The sequence below is a fragment of the Sinocyclocheilus grahami genome, unplaced genomic scaffold (genome assembly GCF_001515645.1).
Source record: "Sinocyclocheilus grahami isolate Dianchi unplaced genomic scaffold, SAMN03320097.WGS_v1.1 scaffold119.1, whole genome shotgun sequence".
NCBI classification, from domain to species: Eukaryota; Metazoa; Chordata; class Actinopteri; order Cypriniformes; family Cyprinidae; genus Sinocyclocheilus; species Sinocyclocheilus grahami.
In genome coordinates this window covers 1,016,097-1,038,669 of record NW_015505298.1, presented here as the reverse complement: position 1 = coordinate 1,038,669, position 22,573 = coordinate 1,016,097, and the positions used below count along the sequence as shown (strand labels likewise).

General features: G+C 34.9%; 1 protein-coding gene across 1 annotated transcript; it reads right to left on the bottom strand.

Moving 5' to 3' along the window:
- Positions 1-1,088: 1,088 nt before the first annotated feature.
- On the bottom strand, positions 1,089-21,603 carry LOC107589720 (gastric inhibitory polypeptide receptor). The gene is made up of 14 exons (XM_016278227.1): positions 21,391-21,603; positions 13,429-13,588; positions 12,342-12,438; positions 11,907-12,014; positions 10,835-10,956; positions 7,776-7,882; positions 7,237-7,390; positions 6,114-6,273; positions 5,710-5,770; positions 5,538-5,607; positions 4,984-5,072; positions 4,195-4,333; positions 3,999-4,040; positions 1,089-1,911 (listed from the first exon to the last, which is right to left on the bottom strand). Exons 2-14 carry the CDS (start codon positions 13,483-13,485, stop codon positions 1,558-1,560), a joined length of 1,560 nt encoding a protein of 519 aa, XP_016133713.1. The 5' UTR covers positions 13,486-13,588; positions 21,391-21,603; the 3' UTR covers positions 1,089-1,557.
- Positions 21,604-22,573: the final 970 nt, after the last annotated feature.

The window sequence follows — 22,573 nt, the reverse complement described above, 5'->3', positions numbered from 1 at the left end:
TATATCTGTGCAGTTCTCCCTACATCCAACAGGTGGCTTTAGATGTCAATGGAGCCGTGGAATAACCTCAATGTGAAAGCAACAGAACAAACACCTCCACTTGATGGATACAGTTTAGATACGACAATATATTGTCTAAATCACAGTGAAAGCTCAGCTACAATAGAGATTATTACTGCACTCTTCCATCCATGTCGACAGAAAAATAATGTCCAGGTGAAGTAACAAAAAAAAGAAGGCGTACAGTGTAAGAATTGATCTCAGTCCTTGTGAGGGCATACTCTGATTTAAACCTTCATAAAGTTTTGAAAACAAACAGTTTCCATGTTTAATAGTGTTGTTACTGTTGCCTATTAACTGAAATACCTAGTAATCCTCTTTAAACTCTATTGTAGACATACAGTTCACAGTTGGGTTCTGTCATGGCACAAAATGAAAGGCGATTAGGCCATTAAGTGGAATGCAGAACCATAAAAAAGGAATTAGATTTCCTGCTGTTCAAGCGATCGCCTAGAGCACGCCATTCTGGTTGAGCGGGTTACATAAGAGCCATATAAAACCTTCATATTAGACATTTAACACGTCCAAGGGCACCATATCAAATAAGGGTGAGGATGTGACAATGTCTAGTACTGAACATAAGTCTGGTACTGATTTGTTGTTTATGGACAAAAACAAAGTCCATTATTGGTCCCTATACTGTATGTATATACAGTCTCCCCAAAAAGTGTTTGGGCTCTTAAACTGCACAAAATAAAATGCAGCAAATAACAATATCAAACTAAGTGGCATCTGCAATTATGATATACTACCATTCAAAATGTTTTCAAAGTCTCATGCTCACCAAGGCTGCATTTTTTTTATTCAAAAATACAGTAAAAGCAATACATTTGTAAAATATTATAACAATTAAAATAACTTTCATATTTGAATATATTTTAAAATGTAATTTATTCCTGTGATGGTAAAGCTGAATTTTCAGCAGCCATTACGCCAGTCTATGCCTACTTCTTATAGAAAGTTCAAGAGAATGGCATTTATTTGAAATGTAAATCTTTTGTAACAATGTAAAAGTCTTTCATGTCACTTTAGTTTAATGTAATGCATTCTTGCTTAATAAAAGTATTCATTTCTAGCTAATCTTATTGACCCCAGATTCTTGAATGGTAGTGGATATGTGGTTTAAGGGTACAAATAGTTTTTGGGGCTATTTGGTGATTTTGCAGGCTAGGTGATGTTTGTGTCTTACCTGTGAACTCTGAACAGATAATCCTCATGCAATCAAAAATATAAATGACTTTGCGGTAAAGTAGATAGTCTTTGAGTTGATCCACAATGTTGGCACATAACAGAATTCATCTAGTGTCCAAAATGAGGTATAGTGGTAAATACCAAACAAGAAAAACACAAATAAAATGGGTTGTCAGGCATAATGTGAGTAACGTGATGTAGTAATATGCTTTTGACAGTTAAAAAACAATGAGACCTCATATTCCAAGACACTCCATGATATCCAGCTTTGTTTGTCCAATCAATGGGCAGCACAGTCCACATGATTCAACAGTAGCTCTCAGAAAACATCACTGCTCCCTCTCCGGCACACTGGGGTAACGCTGGCACATCCAACCCGTTCAGAACCTGCTTTCGGGCAGAGATGTAGCAGTATGCCTTGCCTTTCTTTGCTCTGGGATGGTAGTGATGTTGAATAGCTGGTAGGGTGGCTGTGGGTGTTGGGTCCGAGGACAGTGGGCTGCCACTGTCCAGAGGGCAGTCTGGAGAGCAGGCTAGGTCGTGGTGACACCGAGGACCTGCACCTCCCTGCTGTGTGTTGCTACCTGAATTACGTTGGTCCTCCAAAATGCTTATTCCCAGTTTCCATCGCTGCCATTTCTTTTTGATTTCTGACTGTACCTGGAATCAAAGACAGTAAATATATCGGGGTTATTACATTAAACTAAAAAAACTGAAATCATAAAAACACATTTAATACTTAAAAAAAACAATAAGTGTAATACAATATTAAAACATTTTTAAAAATTTAAAACAATTCTCAATAGTTTGTTGAAGTACAAAAATAACTAAAAATAAAAACTAAAACTTAATAAAATCTATAGACACATAAAAAATAATAAAATAAAAATGACAAAAATAAAACAAATTTACTAAAACTTTAACTAAAATGTAAATTAAAATATAACTAATCTAATTCTAAATACTAATAATATATCATATACAGCATGTGTGTGTGTGTACACTGCTGTTCAAAAGTTTAGGATCAGTAAAATTAGTGTTTTTTTGAAATAAGTTTCTTATGCTCATCAAGGCTGCATTTATATGATCAAAAATACAGAAAAAACGTATTAATGTGAAATACTATTGCAATTTAAAATAATGGTTTTCTACTTTAAAATATAATTTATTTATGTGATGCAAAGCCAAGTTTATCAGCCAGCATTTATTCAAAATAGAAATCTTTTCTAACAATAAAAGACTTTACTATCACTTAAATTATCAATTTAACATCCTTGCTGAATAAAAGTAATAATTTCTTTCAAAAACAAAATTAAAAAAAAATTCTGACCCCAAACTTTTGAACGATACTGTATATTGTTTATACATTGTATAAGATTTTGACTGTAAATAAATGCTGTTCTTTTGTGTGTGTGTGTGTGTGTGTAATTAAAAATCATTTATATTTATATAATTAATATAATAAAAAAATACAAATATATTATAGACCTTCTACCAGTAGCCAACTGTAGTTTGCCCCAACACAATACTGCATCAGGACCTGAGCCACACGGCAGCCTGGCATCACCTGTGGGATTTTAAATGGGGGTTCACTGTACCAATCCATGAAGTTTAATAGTTTTGTAGCGGGGGCATTTTCTCAGAGGAGGCCAAATTGCAAATTAATTCACAGTACAAAGATAAAACACAAATATTATGATGTGACATTTAAAAAAAAATAAAAGTGTATAAATCACTTGTTTTTCTAAAATGACACTATCCAACAGTGACACCAGTGTTAAAGTTACAATGGGAGGTGGCATCCCATTGAGTTTTAACAGATCCCCTAAAGTGTGCGGTGGGTTTGGTGGGAGGTAACTGAGAATGAATGGGGAAAAGTCACATAAGGCAATGCCTCCATTGCACTTTGACTGGCCTATCACTCTGCTAATGCGATAAATTCTGCCTCGTTTTCATACACATTCTGCAATTGGTCTGAATGAATAAATAATGGTATTAATGGGAAGACTAATTAAAAACTATGTATGTACAACTGTCACACTGTTACATATCTCACTTTATGTCAAAATCAAAGCTGAAAGGATTTGAAAACATGATCAGTGCACTGTTTACCAAGCTTTGATGACTGATAAGAAAATTAAAAATAACAGCTGAACATCAGTTCACAAATAAAATATACATGAAATCTGAAATTTCTTACAGCATTCTTATAGTTTCTATTTTGGAATTAATAATGCTTCCAAAACACTAAATTGAAGAGATTTATAGTTGGTTATACTAAAACCTACTTAATGCAAAATATTACATTGTTAATGCAAAAATACAAAATAGAATTTATTTAAACTGCTAAATTTGTACAAAATTAAGTGTAACGGGAATATGAATTTACATTTGATTAAAAAAACCCTGAGGAATTTAAAAAAAACCCTGAGGAATTTGTCTCCTCATTTCAGAACACCACTGGACGCCACTGTTTTTAGTGCAGTTTTGCGGTGTGTAAGAACACACTCAAGTGAGTGTGTGTGTGTAGAGTCATTGTATTTCTGCTTACCTGGTCCCTCAGAACAATCGAAACATCTTTGTTGTCCCTGAACTCAGGAGCGTCTTTCATGAGAAGCGCGTCTCTCGTGAGGATAGACACAGCTCGCAGGATGAAAGAGGCAAACAGATTGGTGTGGATGTAATTACGTGTGCAATAATTAATATAATAAAAAAATACAAATATATACACAATAGATTCCTCTTACCTCTTTATTGACAAAGCAGTATAATATGGCCACCAGAAAACCCTGTGGGGTAACATGAACTAATGCGTCAAAACGAGTTCATTGTAAGCACATTCACTGCATTCAAAATGTGCATGGTAAACGAAAAAGTAAGTACACTGAATGAACTAAGCCATGTTGTGACATGGGCTGTCTCTCTTGATTCCCTTAGTTGTACCTGAAAAGAATTGAAGAAGAGTTCAAAGAACAGGTTGACATTGCGAAGCACGCCCTCAGTCTGTTCCTCTGTCATCACAGCAAACACCACCTCATGAATCCCTAACAGGGGGATGAGGGTCAGCGTGGACTTGGCTAACCTGAGAGACCAAGAATATTAAAGACTAAAGATTATTCAAAACACAATCCAGCCCATCTCACTTCAAAACATCATCAGCTTTTCTTTAAATCCATGTTTAATGTCAGGTGAAATTCACAGTTCATTTCTCTTTTTCACATTAATTCATTCTCAAAAAAACAAATCTACATCTTTTAGGGTTTTTAAAAGTTTGAAGGGAGATTTCACAGGCAGATTAAATGACAATAGTGAGGCACTGTGGTTAAATCAAGAATCTAACTGGCCTCTATCACTGTTAATCCACTGTTATGCAGTCAATCCACCTTTTATTCTGCTATGCATACGCAGGAAATAAGCTTGAAGGCTAGAAATAGTCTCTCGTGGGGAAAAAATGCTCCTTAAAATGCATGTTCCCCTTAAGGCTGACACTTGAATAAGAGGATGAAATATTTCCTTTAAAATGGTTGAAACATCAAAAGCTTGCTAAGGCACTTTATGTGACACAATTCCAGTTTACGTAACACTGATGAAATAAGAAATAGACATTTTGCAGGTACAAGGAAACACCAATAGATTGAGTAAATCTGAAAACATAAACAGACTAACAGATGCTGATGAAAATAATATACATTTTTTGTTGAAAATTAAACAAAAATGAAGTCAAATTCTTACCTAAATTTATAATCTGTATACCTCATCTGATGTGCTTTTAATTTGGAGATGAGGATCTGAATAATCCTTATAAATATGAAAAAGTTCACCTGCAAAATATGGTGATAATTCTTTTTAAATATAAATAGTTAAGACATAGAAAGTTCAGTGTAAAGACACACAATACTTCTCATCCTGTGCAATGAAGGAAAATGCATAAATTATTCCAACTGTTCAAACCTGGCCACAATCCTTTCAGAGTGCAGTAAAACGGTTCCTCAACACAGTCCTCAAGAATGCTCCAGACTAATGAGTCATCCATGTATAATACATGAGCGAATGTATATTTAACTAGTTATTCATATGCTGCGTTCCAAACGACTCTCCCATCTCCCAATCAAAAATAACCCCTGGAACAAAGTCGGCCCAGATCCACATTGATGTTCCATTGGTTGCTTTCAAGTGGAGGTAGGAGAATTATCTGTAATTATCTTTATCTGTCAGCATATGTGAGTGGCTATTAATACAATCAAAGAACAAATTCAAATTTAAGACAAATTGAGGAAAAAACTCACTAAAATCGCCAAAAGGATTGGCGTTCGGATGATCCACCAATATGCCATATTTTCGTTGATCTCCCAGCACCTTGAGAAATATGTAGGCATTTGTAATACTTAACCAAAGCTGCTCTTAATCTTTAACCAAATGAAAGAAAGCTGTTGCATCAAGACTTTTGGCACATCTTACCTGGTGTTCTCATACAGGTAACGAACAACTATCCAAGGCACCACAAAGAGCACAGGTGTTCCTGTTAGAAAAAAAATGATGAAATAAAAAAACAGAACACCAAGACACCTGCATCTTCGTTAGCATTTAATTTTTACTTTCTTAAAACAAAAAATAGCATGCATGAATGTGAAAATGACATTAATTGTGGTAATTGTTCATTAGATGCATGAAAATATCTGTATTTAATGAAATAATTTATAATCATTTAAATATTGTACGTGCTAATAGTTCAAATTATAATAATATAATATTTTACTTACTTTAAATGTTTTAATATTTTTAAATATTTTGGTTTTACTCATTTTCATGACAATTGTTCCACAAAAAAAAAAAAAAGAAAAAAGTGTTTGCAAATTACACACCCCAGCCGATGAAGAGGTATACACAGAAGTAACTATTCTCTGAGAAGACCATCAGCACCAGCAGGTTGTGAAGATATAGACCTTCTACCAGTAGCCAACTGTAGTTTGCCCCAACACAATACTGCATCAGGACCTGAGCCACACGGCAGCCTGGCATCACCTGTGGGATTTTAAATGGGGGTTCACTGTACCAATCCATGAAGTTTAATAGTTTTGTAGCGGGGGCATTTTCTCAGAGGAGGCCAAATTGCAAATTAATTCACAGTACAAAGATAAAACACAAATATTATGATGTGACATTTAAAAAAAAATAAAAGTGTATAAATCACTTGTTTTTCTAAAATCCAACAGTCCAACAGTGACACCAGTGTTAAAGTTACAATGGGAGGTGGCATCCCATTGAGTTTTAACAGATCCCCTAAGTGGGTTTGGGGGTTTGGTGGGAGGTAACTGAGAATGAATGGGGAAAAGTCACATAAGGCAATGCCTCCATTGCACTTTGACTGGCCTATCACTCTGCTAATGCGATAAATTCTGCCTCGTTTTCATACACATTCTGCAATTGGTCTGAATGAATAAATAATGGTATTAATGGGAAGACTAATTAAAAACTATGTATGTACAACTGTCACACTGTTACATATCTCACTTTATGTCAAAATCAAAGCTGAAAGGATTTGAAAACATGATCAGTGCACTGTTTACCAAGCTTTGATGACTGATAAGAAAATTAAAAATAACAGCTGAACATCAGTTCACAAATAAAATATACATGAAATCTGAAATTTCTTACAGCATTCTTATAGTTTCTATTTTGGAATTAATAATGCTTCCAAAACACTAAATTGAAGAGATTTATAGTTGGTTATACTAAAACCTACTTAATGCAAAATATTACATTGTTAATGCAAAAATACAAAATAGAATTTATTTAAACTGCTAAATTTGTACAAAATTAAGTGTAACGGGAATATGAATTTACATTTGATTAAAAAAACCCTGAGGAATTTGTCTCCTCATTTCAGAACACCACTGGACGCCACTGTTTTTAGTGCAGTTTTGCGGTGTGTAAGAACACACTCAAGTGAGTGTGTGTGTGTAGAGTCATTGTATTTCTGCTTACCTGGTCCCTCAGAACAATCGAAACATCTTTGTTGTCCCTGAACTCAGGAGCGTCTTTCATGAGAAGCGCGTCTCTCGTGAGGATAGACACAGCTCGCAGGATGAAAGAGGCAAACAGATTGGTGTGGATGTAATTACGTGTGCAACGGAGCTTCCTGCAATATTACAAAGACCTCATTGAAACGTTCATTTTATTCATGAACAGCTGAAACTGCAATTCTCCAGCTGATAGCAACAGCTAAGCTAATGACCTCATGTTGAAATGTTAAGCACAAAATGACTATATACCCTTAGGGAATTCACATATTCATTCCTACATGCTGCATAATACTTAGGGCTGCGCATTTAATGGAGATAAAATCTTAATTATGATATAGACTTGTGTGATCAGCGAACCTTCAGGTTCAATAAATGAATTAGGCTAGATATAATATGATTTCTAGCCAACTCATTTAGCTCTGCAGTACTTTGAGTGTTGTTTCAATTTTTCTTCTGCATGCCATTTTCTACTCGTCTTTATTAGGAAAAGCTGACACTCACCTGAATATGAGAAGTATAGCAAGGGCAAAAGACAGGCTGGCCAGGGATAGAGAGTAACCAACTGTGTACATCACCCTGAAATAGGCCAAGATCGTCATCTGATTCTCCTGTGAAGACAGCGAGAGATAGAATAGCACTATACAGCCATAAGTCATTTTAATTCACGTGACTATTCTGAAAGAAGAACCTTCTCAGACATCTTGTGTGGGACATGAAGGCAAAGAACACCAGAACACCAAGTATTTCATTAGTAGAGACTTTCAGACATTTTTCTAACATTGCCATACAGACAGCCATTGAAAGCCTCAGGCAAAGAGCAATGACAGCTTTATATTCATGGATCACACTAGCGAGTAATAGCCTATAACTCTGGAAAATAACTCTGCAAGCAGGAGATAAAGTCTGCTGTGCCAATAAGAAATGAGTGCAGAGCTCCGCAAATGACACTAGTGTGGCTGCTTCCCAAGTGCTTTGTTTCATGAAATAACAGAACTGCATAAAATTCATATAGTCGGTTTCATATTTTACATAAATCCTCTATACATCACAATCTAATTCGTTATATTATTTTTGGTTTCCTTCAGTAAATAGGAAAAATGTGCAACACTCACTCTTAAAGGATTCCAACTTTACTGGTTAAAAAATGTGACGTTTCAGCCATAGTCAAGGCCTTCTTCAGACATCAAGAACAACACTGACACATAGGCTACTGCTTTATGCACTCTTACAATCAGCACCAGGTGTGCTACTCTACTAATTGTGGGAGTGGCTTCCTATAAAAAAAAATAAAAAAAAATTCAATAAAACATACCATAATCAATTTCTTGATTAAGACCTTTAGGATACAATGTATATAAAGTAAAAATCCAAAAGATCTACGTTTCACATCTATGTCCCCTCCCCAACCTATTGAACAAGTGAACTTGTTCAATGCCAAAATAGAAAAACTCACAAATAGAATGTGCATACTCTTTAAAATGTTGTGCTACCGGTTTACTAAAGTCCCCGCGTCTTATGGCACTACGATGTTCACATATACGGGTTCTTAATTCTCTTGATGCTTCACCATCATACAACATTACACATGGACAGCGTATAGCATACATGATGTTACACGGATTACAAGTAATGACATTTTTTTTTGAATATATTTTTGCCTGTTCTCAGATGTGAAAAATATTTCAGCCTCCTGGTGTATTGACATTGAGTGCAATTTTCACACAGTTTCCCGGAGGAATTACAAAAGGTGGAGGCTTGGAAAGACTTATACATACATCAGCCTTAACTAGATAATTCTTAAGACTCCTTGCTGTAAAAAAACGACATGATGCTCAAAGGTTTTGGAAAGATCTGGGTCTGATTGTAAAATGTGCCAATATTTTCGTATAATAGTAGAAAATACTGGAGCTTGAGGAAAGTATGTGGTAATGAACTGCAAAGAAGAATTCCTTTTAGTATTTTGAGTGTTAACAGGACCAAGTAAATAATCCATTTGAACCCTTTGGTTACCTTCAGTGAATTTTTTTAGTCATTTTGAACAATGGCATGAACTTATGCCTGACAGGGTGCTGAAGAATTCAGATTTTAAGAAATGAGAATTGACTGGAATTGAGCTTGAAGTTTAATAATCTGGTAGGACAGGAAGTTAAACTGGAATTTTAATTTGAACTTGAACAACAGGAAGTGGAATCTACTGAATTGCAACTTGAATTCAACAAAGCCAAACAACTAATTTTATTGGTCTAACATAACAGGAATAATTACATAATTAACGTGACTAATTATGCATATTTATTTCCTAATCTGTAGATATGTTTATTAACTGATTAGACATATTTCTGTAAACTAAGCTCTGTCAAAATAATTAACATAGTCAAAAACAAATCTTAATTTACCATACAGTCTACCAAAAAATTAATAAAATATTGACTTTATTTATCATATCCTTTTTCAAAATGCTAAAAGGAAATGTATACTTTTATACATTTAAGGATGCATTCAATTGATCAAAAGCGACAGTAAAGAAATTTCTTTAGAACTTTCTAATCATCAAAGAATCCTAAAAAATATATAATTTTTTCCACAAAAATATATAAAGCAGAACAGCTGTTTTCAACATTGATAATAATAAAAAATGTTTCTTGAGCAGCAAATCAGCATATTAGAATCATTTCTGAAGGATCATGTGGTACTGACAGGAATAAATTGCCATAGCAGGAATGTATTACATTTTAAAGTATTAATATAAAATATTAATATAAAAAAGTTATTTTAGATTGTAATAATATTTCACAATATTACTGTTTTTATTGAATTTTTGCTAAAAAAAAAAAAACAACCTTGGTGATAGTGCTGGGCGATATACCGGTTCAAAACGGTAAATCGGTTTGAATTATGCGCACGGTATGAATTTAAAAAAACCCGGCATACCGGTAAAAGTGGCTAAGCAACATAGTGTTGTGAATTGAGAGAAAATCCCTGTTAACTGCATACACTTCTGACTAATGGTTAGAGAACTATTAATAACACACAACTAATTCTTTAACTGGGCAAATAAAACAACTGTAAACATTAACAGAAGCCAGAGACGCTGAAGACAAATGCAAAGAGGAGAAAATACTGTAACGTTAGCAGGCAGAGCAACAACATTGTTCACAATGCGCAAAATGCGCAATGCGGGAGTTTATATGCATCTCTGAGGGCAACTGACAGTCTTCAGAAAAGTTTAGATGGTATTTTCTTTTCATCTTACCTCCATATAATGTATATTAACAGGGCTGTCCTTAGCTGATGCGGGGCCCGGTGCAAGGTAGGAAGAGGGGGCCCCCTCGGTCCATTCGCGATCAAGTTCTGAGGGGTCCCCCTCAGTCCGGTGCAGCCGCACCAGTTGCACCCCCCTAAGGACGGCCCTGTATATTAATGTAGTTTTTAAAAGCGCAGCGCTACTTTGTTTATAGCAGTAACCAAGGAAATGTTGTATCGCAGCTGTTCCATAAGCACAAATTCCATTTTTATAGTCTTTTATATATTCCCTTCACCCCAACCCTGACAGTCTTTACCTGTTCTATCTGCTTGCTGTCATCTGCATTGCATTGTGAGTGGTCTCTCCATGTGCTGCTGTCGTTGACGGTGAGCCACTGGCCATCTGGACCACATTCCCGTGACACAAACCCGTTACGCACTACAGAGGACAGTAACAGACAACAGATCTTTGAGTTACTGAATTCAAACATGTCTAATAATTGACAGTCCACTATGAACCTTTTTATTCATTCAGTGCTACCCGAACACTGTCATGTAAATTATAACCAACAGCATATCTCATGATGCGCTAACAAAAACACCATTATCACTCATTCTTATATGTTCTAAATGAGTCCAACACTTTCTGAAAACTTTTTACAAAACTGTCACTGAGGCAGTACCCTTTCAAAATACTAATACTAAAAGTATTTAGTATTAGTACTAATGCTGATAATAAAATACTAATATGCACACTTTAGGTACAAATATGTACCTTTAAGGTGCTAATATGTACTATTTAAGAATAAATAAGTTGCAAAGATGCTTTTGTACCACCCTAGTTTGTACCTTTTTTTCTGAGGGTGTATGGTTTTAATCTGGTAGAGGATAAACTGCCCCCCAAAAAAAGTCAGAATAGCTTAGAAACCACATATAAATGCCCTCACATCCAACGACAGCACCCTAGGATCACACCAACAGGTTTTGCATGGTTTATGCAGAAAATCCCATAATTAGATTTAAAATAAACAGATAAAAAGACAATTTTAAGATAAACAAATGTTAGAACATTTTGAAAATCATTTATTCACCCTCATGTTCGGGTCCCATTGACCCATTGTATTTTTTGGCAATACAATGGAAGTCCATGAGAACCAAAACTGTTTGGTTACCAATATTCTTCTTCTTCATTCTTTTATGTTCCACAGAAGTAATCCATGACTGGAATGAAATGAGGATGAGTAAATGATAACAAAATGTTCATTTTTAGGTAGACTATCCATTTAAGCTTTAAGATGCTCTTTAAAAAAAATAGGGTGAACTGCATGAAATTTCTAAAGCATATTTTTATTTTACTGTGCCAAAAGGCACTATTATTGGCAGCCATACCTTGATCATACCAAGGCAAATACCAGGGGCACGGCACTTTCACAGTTGTATTGGGAACTCCATCTGTCCAACAAGCGTACATATCAAACATGCTTTTGCAAAACAAACCTAATGGAGAAAATAGACAATGTGAATATGAAGTGGATCCAGACAGGTTTCATAACGCTATGTACTCCTGTCAGAGCTTACATTATGTATGAAATTTTATATCTAATTTTCAAATTCCATGTTAGAAGTGTAACCTTATTCTTATTGACACTACTTAGGAAAGCAAGATTTATATTGTGAAAAAGATTCATGACAAATATTTAAAGTGGTTAGTAAAATGTTCCTCTCTGTGTGTTTCCTTCTCTTTATAGACATAGTAAATCTCAACTAACTCTTTTCCAGTGTTGAACACACACACACACACAGATGGGATGAGCTAAAGCCTACCTGAGGTGGTGGGTTGTGAGCTTATCTTCATGATACACTCGTTCCGATACCTGTTCCATTCCTGCACTGTGTCCTTCACCGTCTTCCCACTAACACTCTGAAAGACACATATAACACCAGGTTATATCTTTCTCCAAATGAAATCAAAATTGAAATCAAAATTCCTCATTTGTCCGTCACTTTGGATAAAAACATCTGCTAAATGTCTAAATGTAAATGTAAAATTTGCCTTATTTACAGCTTTGATACATGTTTCTGGTCTTATTGTCCAAAATTCATCACCCTACATGCAAGAAATTCTGAATTCTTTTTGCCACACTTTTTCATATAAAGGTTTTTATTGCCATCGATGGTTCAGTGAAGGACCTTCAGCATCCATGGAACATTTCCATTGCACAAAAGGTTCTTTATAGTGCAAAAAGGTTCTTTAGATTATTAAAATGTTCTTCAGACAAAGAAAAAATAGTTATTTAAAGAACTGTTCATTGCAAGTTTCTTTGAGGAACACAAAAATGGTTATTTTACAACATCACTGCAAAAACGGTCTTCTGCGACCTTTATTTTTAAGAGTGCATGCAATTACAAAGTGAGACTGAAACACTCGAGTTCAAAAATGACACAAAAGCACAATTATTGCAGATCATATGAGATTTTATGTGAAAACACACACACACACAATGTCTGGTTTGCTATCTTTGTGGGGACTCTCCATAGACGTGTACAGCATAGAGTTTGTACAGTAGAAAAAAAACATTTTCGATCCCCTTACACTGACCCTACACTTAATTTTTACATTTTGCATTTTTACATTTTCAAAAAAAAAACTCCTTCTGTATTATTTATAAGCTTGTTTCCCCATAAGGACCTCAATTTAGGTCCCCACGGACCACAGCGACACGAGGCCCCATGAGTCAGTGTGTATTCAGGATGAAGTACCCACCGGGATAGAAAAACATGTACACACACACACACACACATACACAGACTTGCTGTATTTTTGGGCTACTACTTTTTAAACTAAACATATAGAAATGCATTAGCAGTAGGTTTCAAATTTTGCTGCAAAATCTATGTTGTTAATAAATACCTCAGCTCTGCACAAGACAGATAGAGTGAGGAGGAAGATGGTGGGGGTGCTCTTCATCACTGAGACAGGTACCAGGGGCCATACATCTTAAAGCCGGGCCCACATCCAACCAGAACCAGGGCAGGCCATTCTTTCAGACCTCCATGCCACCAGCTGCACCCTTTAGGATTGAAACACAGCAGAGGATACTAAGGGAAACACAGATCTGACAGCTTGAAAATAATTAAAAGCCAGATGGCTTTAAGCTCTTGAACCTCCAGTCTCTGTCTGCCTATATTTTATGTGGCCTTATTAAATCTTCTGCAATAAAACATTATACATGAAAGTACTCCTTCTGATCCACACCTACATTAACTTTAACCAAAATACTGCTTGGTTTCATTAAGTAAATGTCTGTGACTTTTTTTCCCTACACATGTACATATACCTGTATGTAGTTCAGTCTTTACATAATCCAAACAAGGATTTTGACAGTAACTTCAGAAACACCAAACCTGCCAATAAAAATGTATTCAATGTAATATTTGCAAACATTAAATATTTAATAACACTGCATGTAATCTCGAACAAATCTCATTTTCATGCTGTAATTTAAAAAAAAAGTTAATAGAGTTAGTATAGAATTTTAAAATATTATAGAATATCATAAATTTATGGGCAATAACATTTTTTATATTATTAATTATCATTAGGCTATATAAGACCAACCCTAAAATTACTGAAATCTAACATTGTGGAAAACAGAATAATTAAATCCACTGAGAAAATTCACTTGAAATTCACAAAAATACATTGGATTAGAACATGAAATATGGAAACCTATTTTTTTCTCTAAAAATAAACATTGCTTTTGTCAAAATTGAGTGACTGAGCCCTTCAGCAGACAACAAAATCCAGACTCTGCTGCTAAATCTCAGCTCAATCGATAATGGTTCGAGGAGGAAGGTCATTTGAACTCCTTTCCTGAGAAACGGTTGACTGAAGTCTCTTCAAGCGTGCTCAAAAGGAGGAAACAGTATGCTTAACCCAGATGATGTGTAAAGGAGTGTCCTGCTAAATCATGTATGATCAAATTGGTGTTGAATAATTTAGTTGGTTTTGTGTTAACCAGGCTGGAAAGCGCTGAGGGTATATAAACACAACCTATACGGAGGACTTAAAGAAGGAAATTCAGGAAGTGGTCCCCCATGTAAATCACTCTCATCACATTGTTAGGGGAACAGAAACACAGTTTACTTCCTCCCTAAACTTCGTCTGTAATTTCAATAATTAAATGAAAAGGGAAAAACTTTTGATTGAGTTGATAATTATGATAACTATATATATATATATAACTATACATAATTATATTATTAAGTTGGTTATATAAACATGAAAACTGGTAATATTTCCTTTAAAGATTTCACTAAATAGTGGTAAAATGAAGCAGTAGTTTTAAACTATAGTTTTCAGTAACCAAACGTTTGGATACTAATAGAACAACTGACAATTTTAGTATCTAAATGTCTTTAAAATTTCAATAGTGTAATGCTTTTTTGCATAACTTGTTTGGCACAATCCATGATTAACCATGTTTATTTCTTTTTTTGTTTAGGGTTTTGTTTAGTTTTTTTTTTTTTTTGATGAAGATGAGGGCCAAGTGAGAGATGAATTTATGCCAAAACACAGTAATATCAACAACAAAACATAAGGGAAGTGTTTTCTCCTCCCTTTTAAATTGCCCATTTTACTTAATAATTGCATTTTATTTTAATTGCATTTAGCATTGTTTTCCCCAGTTGTCTATGCCTCTAAGACCAGATGTTTGAGACAACACCTCATTAAAGTATCTCGAGCAGATGTCATCAGTCGTTATTTATGTAACGATTGTGTTGTCATGGTACCATGATAGTTCTGGGCACATTTTTAAACAAATAATTTCTAAGTAGGATAGAGTTACACAACAAGTCCTGAAGGCCAGAAACCAATTCTGCAATGTTTATACTGCATCACCTTTAAAGGTTCTTTTGATTAATTCATAGAGCATATTTAACCCAGGATATCCATTTGTGCCTCAGCCAAAAATATAATTACACAAAACCCTGGACACAGTCAAATGACTCTAAAATAAATCACATCAGTTTGCCAACCCTTATGGCACACCAATCGACATTTCACAAGCAACCATTTAAGGATAAGAAAAGAGGCATTAGACAATACAACTCTTAAAGGCAAGTGGAGAGCACTCGCCTGCCAGTTAAGCTGGCAAATGTGTTTTATTCAGGCATGTCAGTTTCCATAAGACAATCAACAGCTTTAACAGAACAACACGGCTCAGGCACAACATCACAGAGCTGCTGGAAATCAGTCATAATCATAATAATTAATGTAACCATTATTTATAAGAAAAACATGTTTTTTTAACTGAATTCACAAGCATTTCAGCAAACAATAAATGCAAGTTAAGGAAAGCATCAGTACATCTTGATTTTTCACATTACTTGAAATTCAACCCAAATAGAATTTGGGATCGACGACTTATAAGAGTCCTGCCCTTCACTTAAAGCTCTGAGAGAAACAGAAAGAAGAGTTGCTTTTTTTGTTTGTTTGTTTTCTCTTTTTTCCAGAGTAATATGTTTTCGTCAGTCCTGCACTCAAAGACCTTCACATACTAACAGTGTGTCTGATAAGTGCAACACCAACTTAACCTTAAAAGCAGCAACAGCATTAGTGAGCCAGATTAGCTACGGCTATATTCTTGTTTACACAACTTGCAGGCTGCCTGCAGTCTGACCTCAAATGCACCAGACACCATTTATTACCCATGTAAGTGAATAACATATCCTACGGTCTACTGTGGCATCTATCTATGCACTTTTTAAAGGAGTAGTTCACCCAAAAATGAACATTTGCTGAAAACATACTCACCCTCAGATCCTCCGAGATGAAGATGAGTTTGTTTCTTCATCAGAACAGATTTAGAGAAATTTAGCATTACATCATTTGCTCACTAGTGGACTCTCTGCAGTGAATGGGTGTCAGTGAATGTTTTCATTAGCTGTAAGGACTCTCATTCTGACGGCACCCATTCACTGCAGAGGATCCATTTATGAGCAAGTGATATAATGCTAAATTTCTCCAAATATGTACTGATCTTGGATGGCCTTCACTAAACTTTTATTTTTGGGTTACATCAGACTTGCACTATCAACAAAGTGTCCAGCATCATATTCCTGTCATTTTCTACACAATGCGAATGTGAACAAATACAGAATACGGCAAAGTTCACAGCGGTGTGCAAAAGGCATTTTTGCTAGAACTGTGTCTCACCCAGCACAGAATAGATAGCCACTGGTTTAAACTCCTGGCTAGTTTGATTTAGATGTTGCTTTGATAGTTTGACAAGCCAAATATAATTCAAATAAATCATCAAAGGTCTGTATTGTGTTTGATGGGTGAGTGTTGTTCTCTGCTCAGAGAACTGGAATGCAGAATGGGCATGTTTGGAGATCTATTAAAGAACTGAAGCACAGGACTTTGTACTAAATTTAATGGCACACACTCTTTGTTCAAAGCAGCTTGTTTAACATTCCTATATTACATCCTTCAGAGTGATCTATGGACATCAAAAATGGTTTCCCAAAACCAGTCACAAAGTTCAAGGGTCTAAAAGTAAAAAAGTGGATATTCCATTAGCCGTATCAGTTTGTTTATATCTACAGGACTGTAATGCATCCTCTGTGAGCTTATATGCAGTCCAGCCGTTGTTTGGAGAGTGATTCAGAACTATTCAAAATCAAATCAGTTATTTTTTTTGTGATGATTTTATGTGCCTATTCTTTTACACCACGATTTGATTTGTGCTCCTAAAATGAGTAAATAATAGATTTCCTATTATGATTCAGACTGTAATACTGCCTTACAAAGGCAAAACACTGACACAGAGAAAATGACATGTTTTTTTTGTTTTGTTTTCTTGATTGTTTTGATATGCACTCCCTTTTACTCTGAATCTGCATTTTGCCTTTGTAGTGCAGAAAACTCCAACTCACAAAATGTTAACGTCACTTTTAACGACAAAAACAACACCTTTGTTTTCAAGCCTCTCGATTTAAATGAGAAAATCATGTTGAATTCCTTTCTGGTATGTTTCTCTGAGTATACAGTGGACGTTCAGTGAACCGTGAAATACTGCAATATTCACCCGACATTCAACCCACCACACCACACATCCACTCTCTGACAACATGTGTTTCACAATAATCATTAACACATCATCTGAAAATAGACAGTCTCATAGTTACTTCTATTTCTGGAAAAGGCAAATGCAAGACACTCCTGAGACCCGCAGCTGTAGGAATGTTGTAGTTGTTGTGGTCAGGATAAGTCTGATATAATCCAAAGGAGTGAAATACAGAACAAGATGATCAAAACAGCACCATCGTATGATCCAGGAATAAATCAAACACTGATGCCAGTATACAGCGAGAACACAGTGAACATAAATATTTTAAGAATCCAAAAATGTAAGGGCCGTAAAACCCTTTGGCACTTGAAAACAGGGTGCATAATCAAATAGGACATAGCTTTCTTCAGGTCTTTCGGCATATTTCTGTCTTTCCGTGAACTGTCATGACAAGCAGACGATTCTGCAAGCCAAATCACGGATTCAATTTGTTTCTTAGTGTCCGTAATTGTTTCCTCGGTTTCAAATCAAGCAAGGCTTGTCAAGGCTGGCAGACAAAACTATTGTATGCATGCCCTAATCAACCATCAATGATGATTTGAGAGACTAAACTCTTGACTGTGTGAGCATAAAGGACTCAAGGATGGGATTTTATTAGCTGCTTTCACTTTAGAGTGGAAAGCATTCACATGAACACACACAGTCCTATTAATTATAATGGTTATAATGAAGTGTTGAAAAACATTATCACTGTGTATTTTTCTGCCCCTGCTGCGGTCCCAAGGCCACCTCCCTTTTAACACTCAGCTCATATAAATTGGTTAATATTTGACTACAAACGGTGCCAGTAGAGGAGAATATATTAATATGAAGCATAATAAAATAGTATAATCTAACAAGTTCATATCACTCATATCAATAAAGCTGGGCTATCTCAGACTTATCAGAAATCATAATTTCCCACCTCAGTATTGCAATTAGTGCATTGTGTTTATATTATTTATTGACACTAATCCTAATCTTAAAGTGCTGCATTACATCACAATTCATTTTCATTCACTCATTCAAACTTGTTCAATTTTATGTAATAACTCATACATCATTTTAAATTAACATTTTGAAAAATATTATAAAAATGAATGTAAAAATTGTTAGTGCAAGCATGATATTTAAATGCAAATAAACAAAAACTTACAGGTACAATCATTTAAATGTAATGGTGATGAATTATGTACATATTTTGTACAATAAAAATGACTAAGTTCAGTATCTTTGATTTTTCAGGTATTTACATAAAAATAGTTAGTCAGGGGAAAACAGATGGCAGCATTTTCTGAGAAACAGCCCAGAAGGAATAACTGTCATGCATGAGCCCAGAATGCCAGTAATAATGTGATTAGCCTAAATAAAGAGGAAGAAGGTCATCTGATACCTTTGTTCTTTTTTTTATTTTTTATTTAGTGACTTCCTATCACATTACAATTTAGGTAAATTCTAACCCTGGTCACACTCCTCTCTCTCTCTCTCTCTCTATCACAAATATCAACAACAATACGATTTATTAGCTATTTAAAAGATTTCCGATTATAAAATGGTAAATTGTATGGGTCCTTTTTAATGTTGACGTTTTAATAGCATATTTTACTAACAAGTAATAACAAGTCTGTCTTCATCAGCTTTTCATGTTCATCAAAAACCACTGTGCTGTGCAGGCTGAGATTGCACTAAATATTAACATGGTGAAACTTTGAGAAAGTGAATATAGCCTATTTCTATTTATGCATTTGTTTGAAGTGAGGGATTCGTTTCCTTGATATATTACACTCGTAGGCCTATTAAAATACACTTTATATATTCTGGCTAAGGATAGAACCGACCGGACTGTACGAGAGAAGTCGTCTGTTGAGACATGTTGGGGTTTTATCCCACGGCACGTTTATAATGAAGTGTTGAAAAACATTATCACTGTGTATTTTTCTGCCCCTGCTGCGGTCCCAAGGCCACCTCCCTTTTAACACTCAGCTCATATAAATTGGTTAATATTTGACTACAAACGGTGCCAGTAGAGGAGAATATATTAATATGAAGCATAATAAAATAGTATAATCTAACAAGTTCATATCACTCATATCAATAAAGCTGGGCTATCTCAGACTTATCAGAAATCATAATTTCCCACCTCAGTATTGCAATTAGTGCATTGTGTTTATATTATTTATTGACACTAATCCTAATCTTAAAGTGCTGCATTACATCACAATTCATTTTCATTCACTCATTCAAACTTGTTCAATTTTATGTAATAACTCATACATCATTTTAAATTAACATTTTGAAAAATATTATAAAAATGAATGTAAAAATTGTTAGTGCAAGCATGATATTTAAATGCAAATAAACAAAAACTTACAGGTACAATCATTTAAATGTAATGGTGATGAATTATGTACATATTTTGTACAATAAAAATGACTAAGTTCAGTATCTTTGATTTTTCAGGTATTTACATAAAAATAGTTAGTCAGGGGAAAACAGATGGCAGCATTTTCTGAGAAACAGCCCAGAAGGAATAACTGTCATGCATGAGCCCAGAATGCCAGTAATAATGTGATTAGCCTAAATAAAGAGGAAGAAGGTCATCTGATACCTTTGTTCTTTTTTTTATTTTTTATTTAGTGACTTCCTATCACATTACAATTTAGGTAAATTCTAACCCTGGTCACACTCCTCTCTCTCTCTCTCTCTCTCTCTCTCTATCACAAATATCAACAACAATACGATTTATTAGCTATATAAAAGATTTCCGATTATAAAATGGTAAATTGTATGGGTCCTTTTTAATGTTGACGTTTTAATAGCATATTTTACTAACAAGTAATAACAAGTCTGTCTTCATCAGCTTTTCATGTTCATCAAAAACCACTGTGCTGTGCAGGCTGAGATTGCACTAAATATTAACATGGTGAAACTTTGAGAAAGTGAATATAGCCTATTTCTATTTATGCATTTGTTTGAAGTGAGGGATTCGTTTCCTTGATATATTACACTCGTAGGCCTATTAAAATACACTTTATATATTCTGGCTAAGGATAGAACCGACCGGACTGTACGAGAGAAGTCGTCTGTTGAGACATGTTGGGTTTTTATCCCACGGCACGTGCTTTAGTTTCGTTTGCACTCTGATTTCAAGCTCTGTGAAATAATGACTTCAATCAGACTTTAATGCGCCAAACGGTTAATATACACAAAGCTATACAAAATAAATATCATGTTAATAACAAATGTAATCACACCGGTTAGGTACATTTAAGACCAGTTAAAAGGCTGCGCGTGCCTAACAACTTAAACCGCGACTATACACAAATAGCACACCATCTCGTACCTTATTGCTATTATATGAACATCTTTGATTAGGGATATAGACTAACAATTTCAAATATACTTGCATATTAGGTCTGTTTCCTTTCGCTGAGATTTTATTTACTGATTCCGATCGAGAACTGCCAATGACATTTAGTCAAAACGTCAAGCATTGGAAGTTCTGATTATTAATAATTCATGCCTACTAAATACCACAGGTGCCGGTTATGAACCATGTGCATAACAGCATGACAAATTCAATAGGCAGAGATTATCATATTGTGTCACTTAGCCTAAGTGAAAACCCGTATCTATAGATTTGGTGTCCCTACTTCAATACAAATATATATATATATATATATATATATATATATATAGGTTCAGAGGTATAGTATACAGACACACAACATAATTTCACTAATATATTAAATACTCACCATCCTACCGTTCAGAGTAACATGTTCTTGAGCAATAAGAAATATTCTTTGAATTCCTTTGGTCGTGTTCAAAGGTGCTGTACGCCAATTCAATTTCCTCAGTAAATGCGAGAAGTTGTCTCGCTCGGCTTCTCGGCAAAAAGAATCATTCTGTAAGTCCAGAGTCAGAAGAAATGAATCTGCGCTTCCACACGTCCATCACACACACAGTCTGTGAGCGCGCGCCACCTATAAAGCGGTGCGAGACAGAAAGAGATTCTTGTTCTTTAAAGCGACAGGAGCCTAAATTTGCGTCACACTTCATTAGAATTGACCTGGAACCTTTATTTCACACCATAAACTAAATCGACTAGCCTACTCTTGGGAAATTAAAATGAAATGAATCATTTTTAGGCTACTGAAATGAAAATAGGAAAAGGACTATGTATAAAAAAGAATGCGTAGGCTGAAAAATGTTGTTGTTGGTGTTGAAATGTTTGTTTATCCTCACATGGGCTGAGCCTATGCTTGTTCATCATGCCAAAAATAGTTCATCATCTATCATCTATTAATAGCAGTTATGATACACAAATCCGCACCCAACTCTTATTTTCTCACATATCTGGAACTAACATTCCGTGTAAAAACTGCACTTACATGGCTTGCATCCAAAAACAACAATAAACAATATGTTTGAAATATAAAACATTAAAACAAACCGGTAGATTACTAATACAGGGAGTGTAAAAACAAATAAATTAATCACATCTTGTAGTGATCCAATTTTATTTCCAGTAGCTGACAGGTTTGATGTCAATTAACAAAATGTTAGTGCAGTGTTAATATTTAGCCTTTGTATTCATGTAAATCACAAATGACCCACTTTCCACAAGGCTAAATGTGTTTTGTTGCACATTAGCAACAGAAAGTCTGCACTGAGATTCACTGTTAATCCATAGTGCAATTACTGGTCAATTTTGGGATGAATGTGTCATCTAATTTGACTTTCTACTTTTAAACCGTATCAGTTGAGTCATTGTCGGTACGGAAGGTTTGGCACTCTAACCAGTATCCCTGCCTTAAACACAAGGGATTTTGTCTGTTTTTCACACCCAAATCAATGGCACCAGTAAAGATGGTAGATTCAAAGACACATTACTAAGCAGAGTGATATGAACCAAACCCATTATGACTCAAATTAATA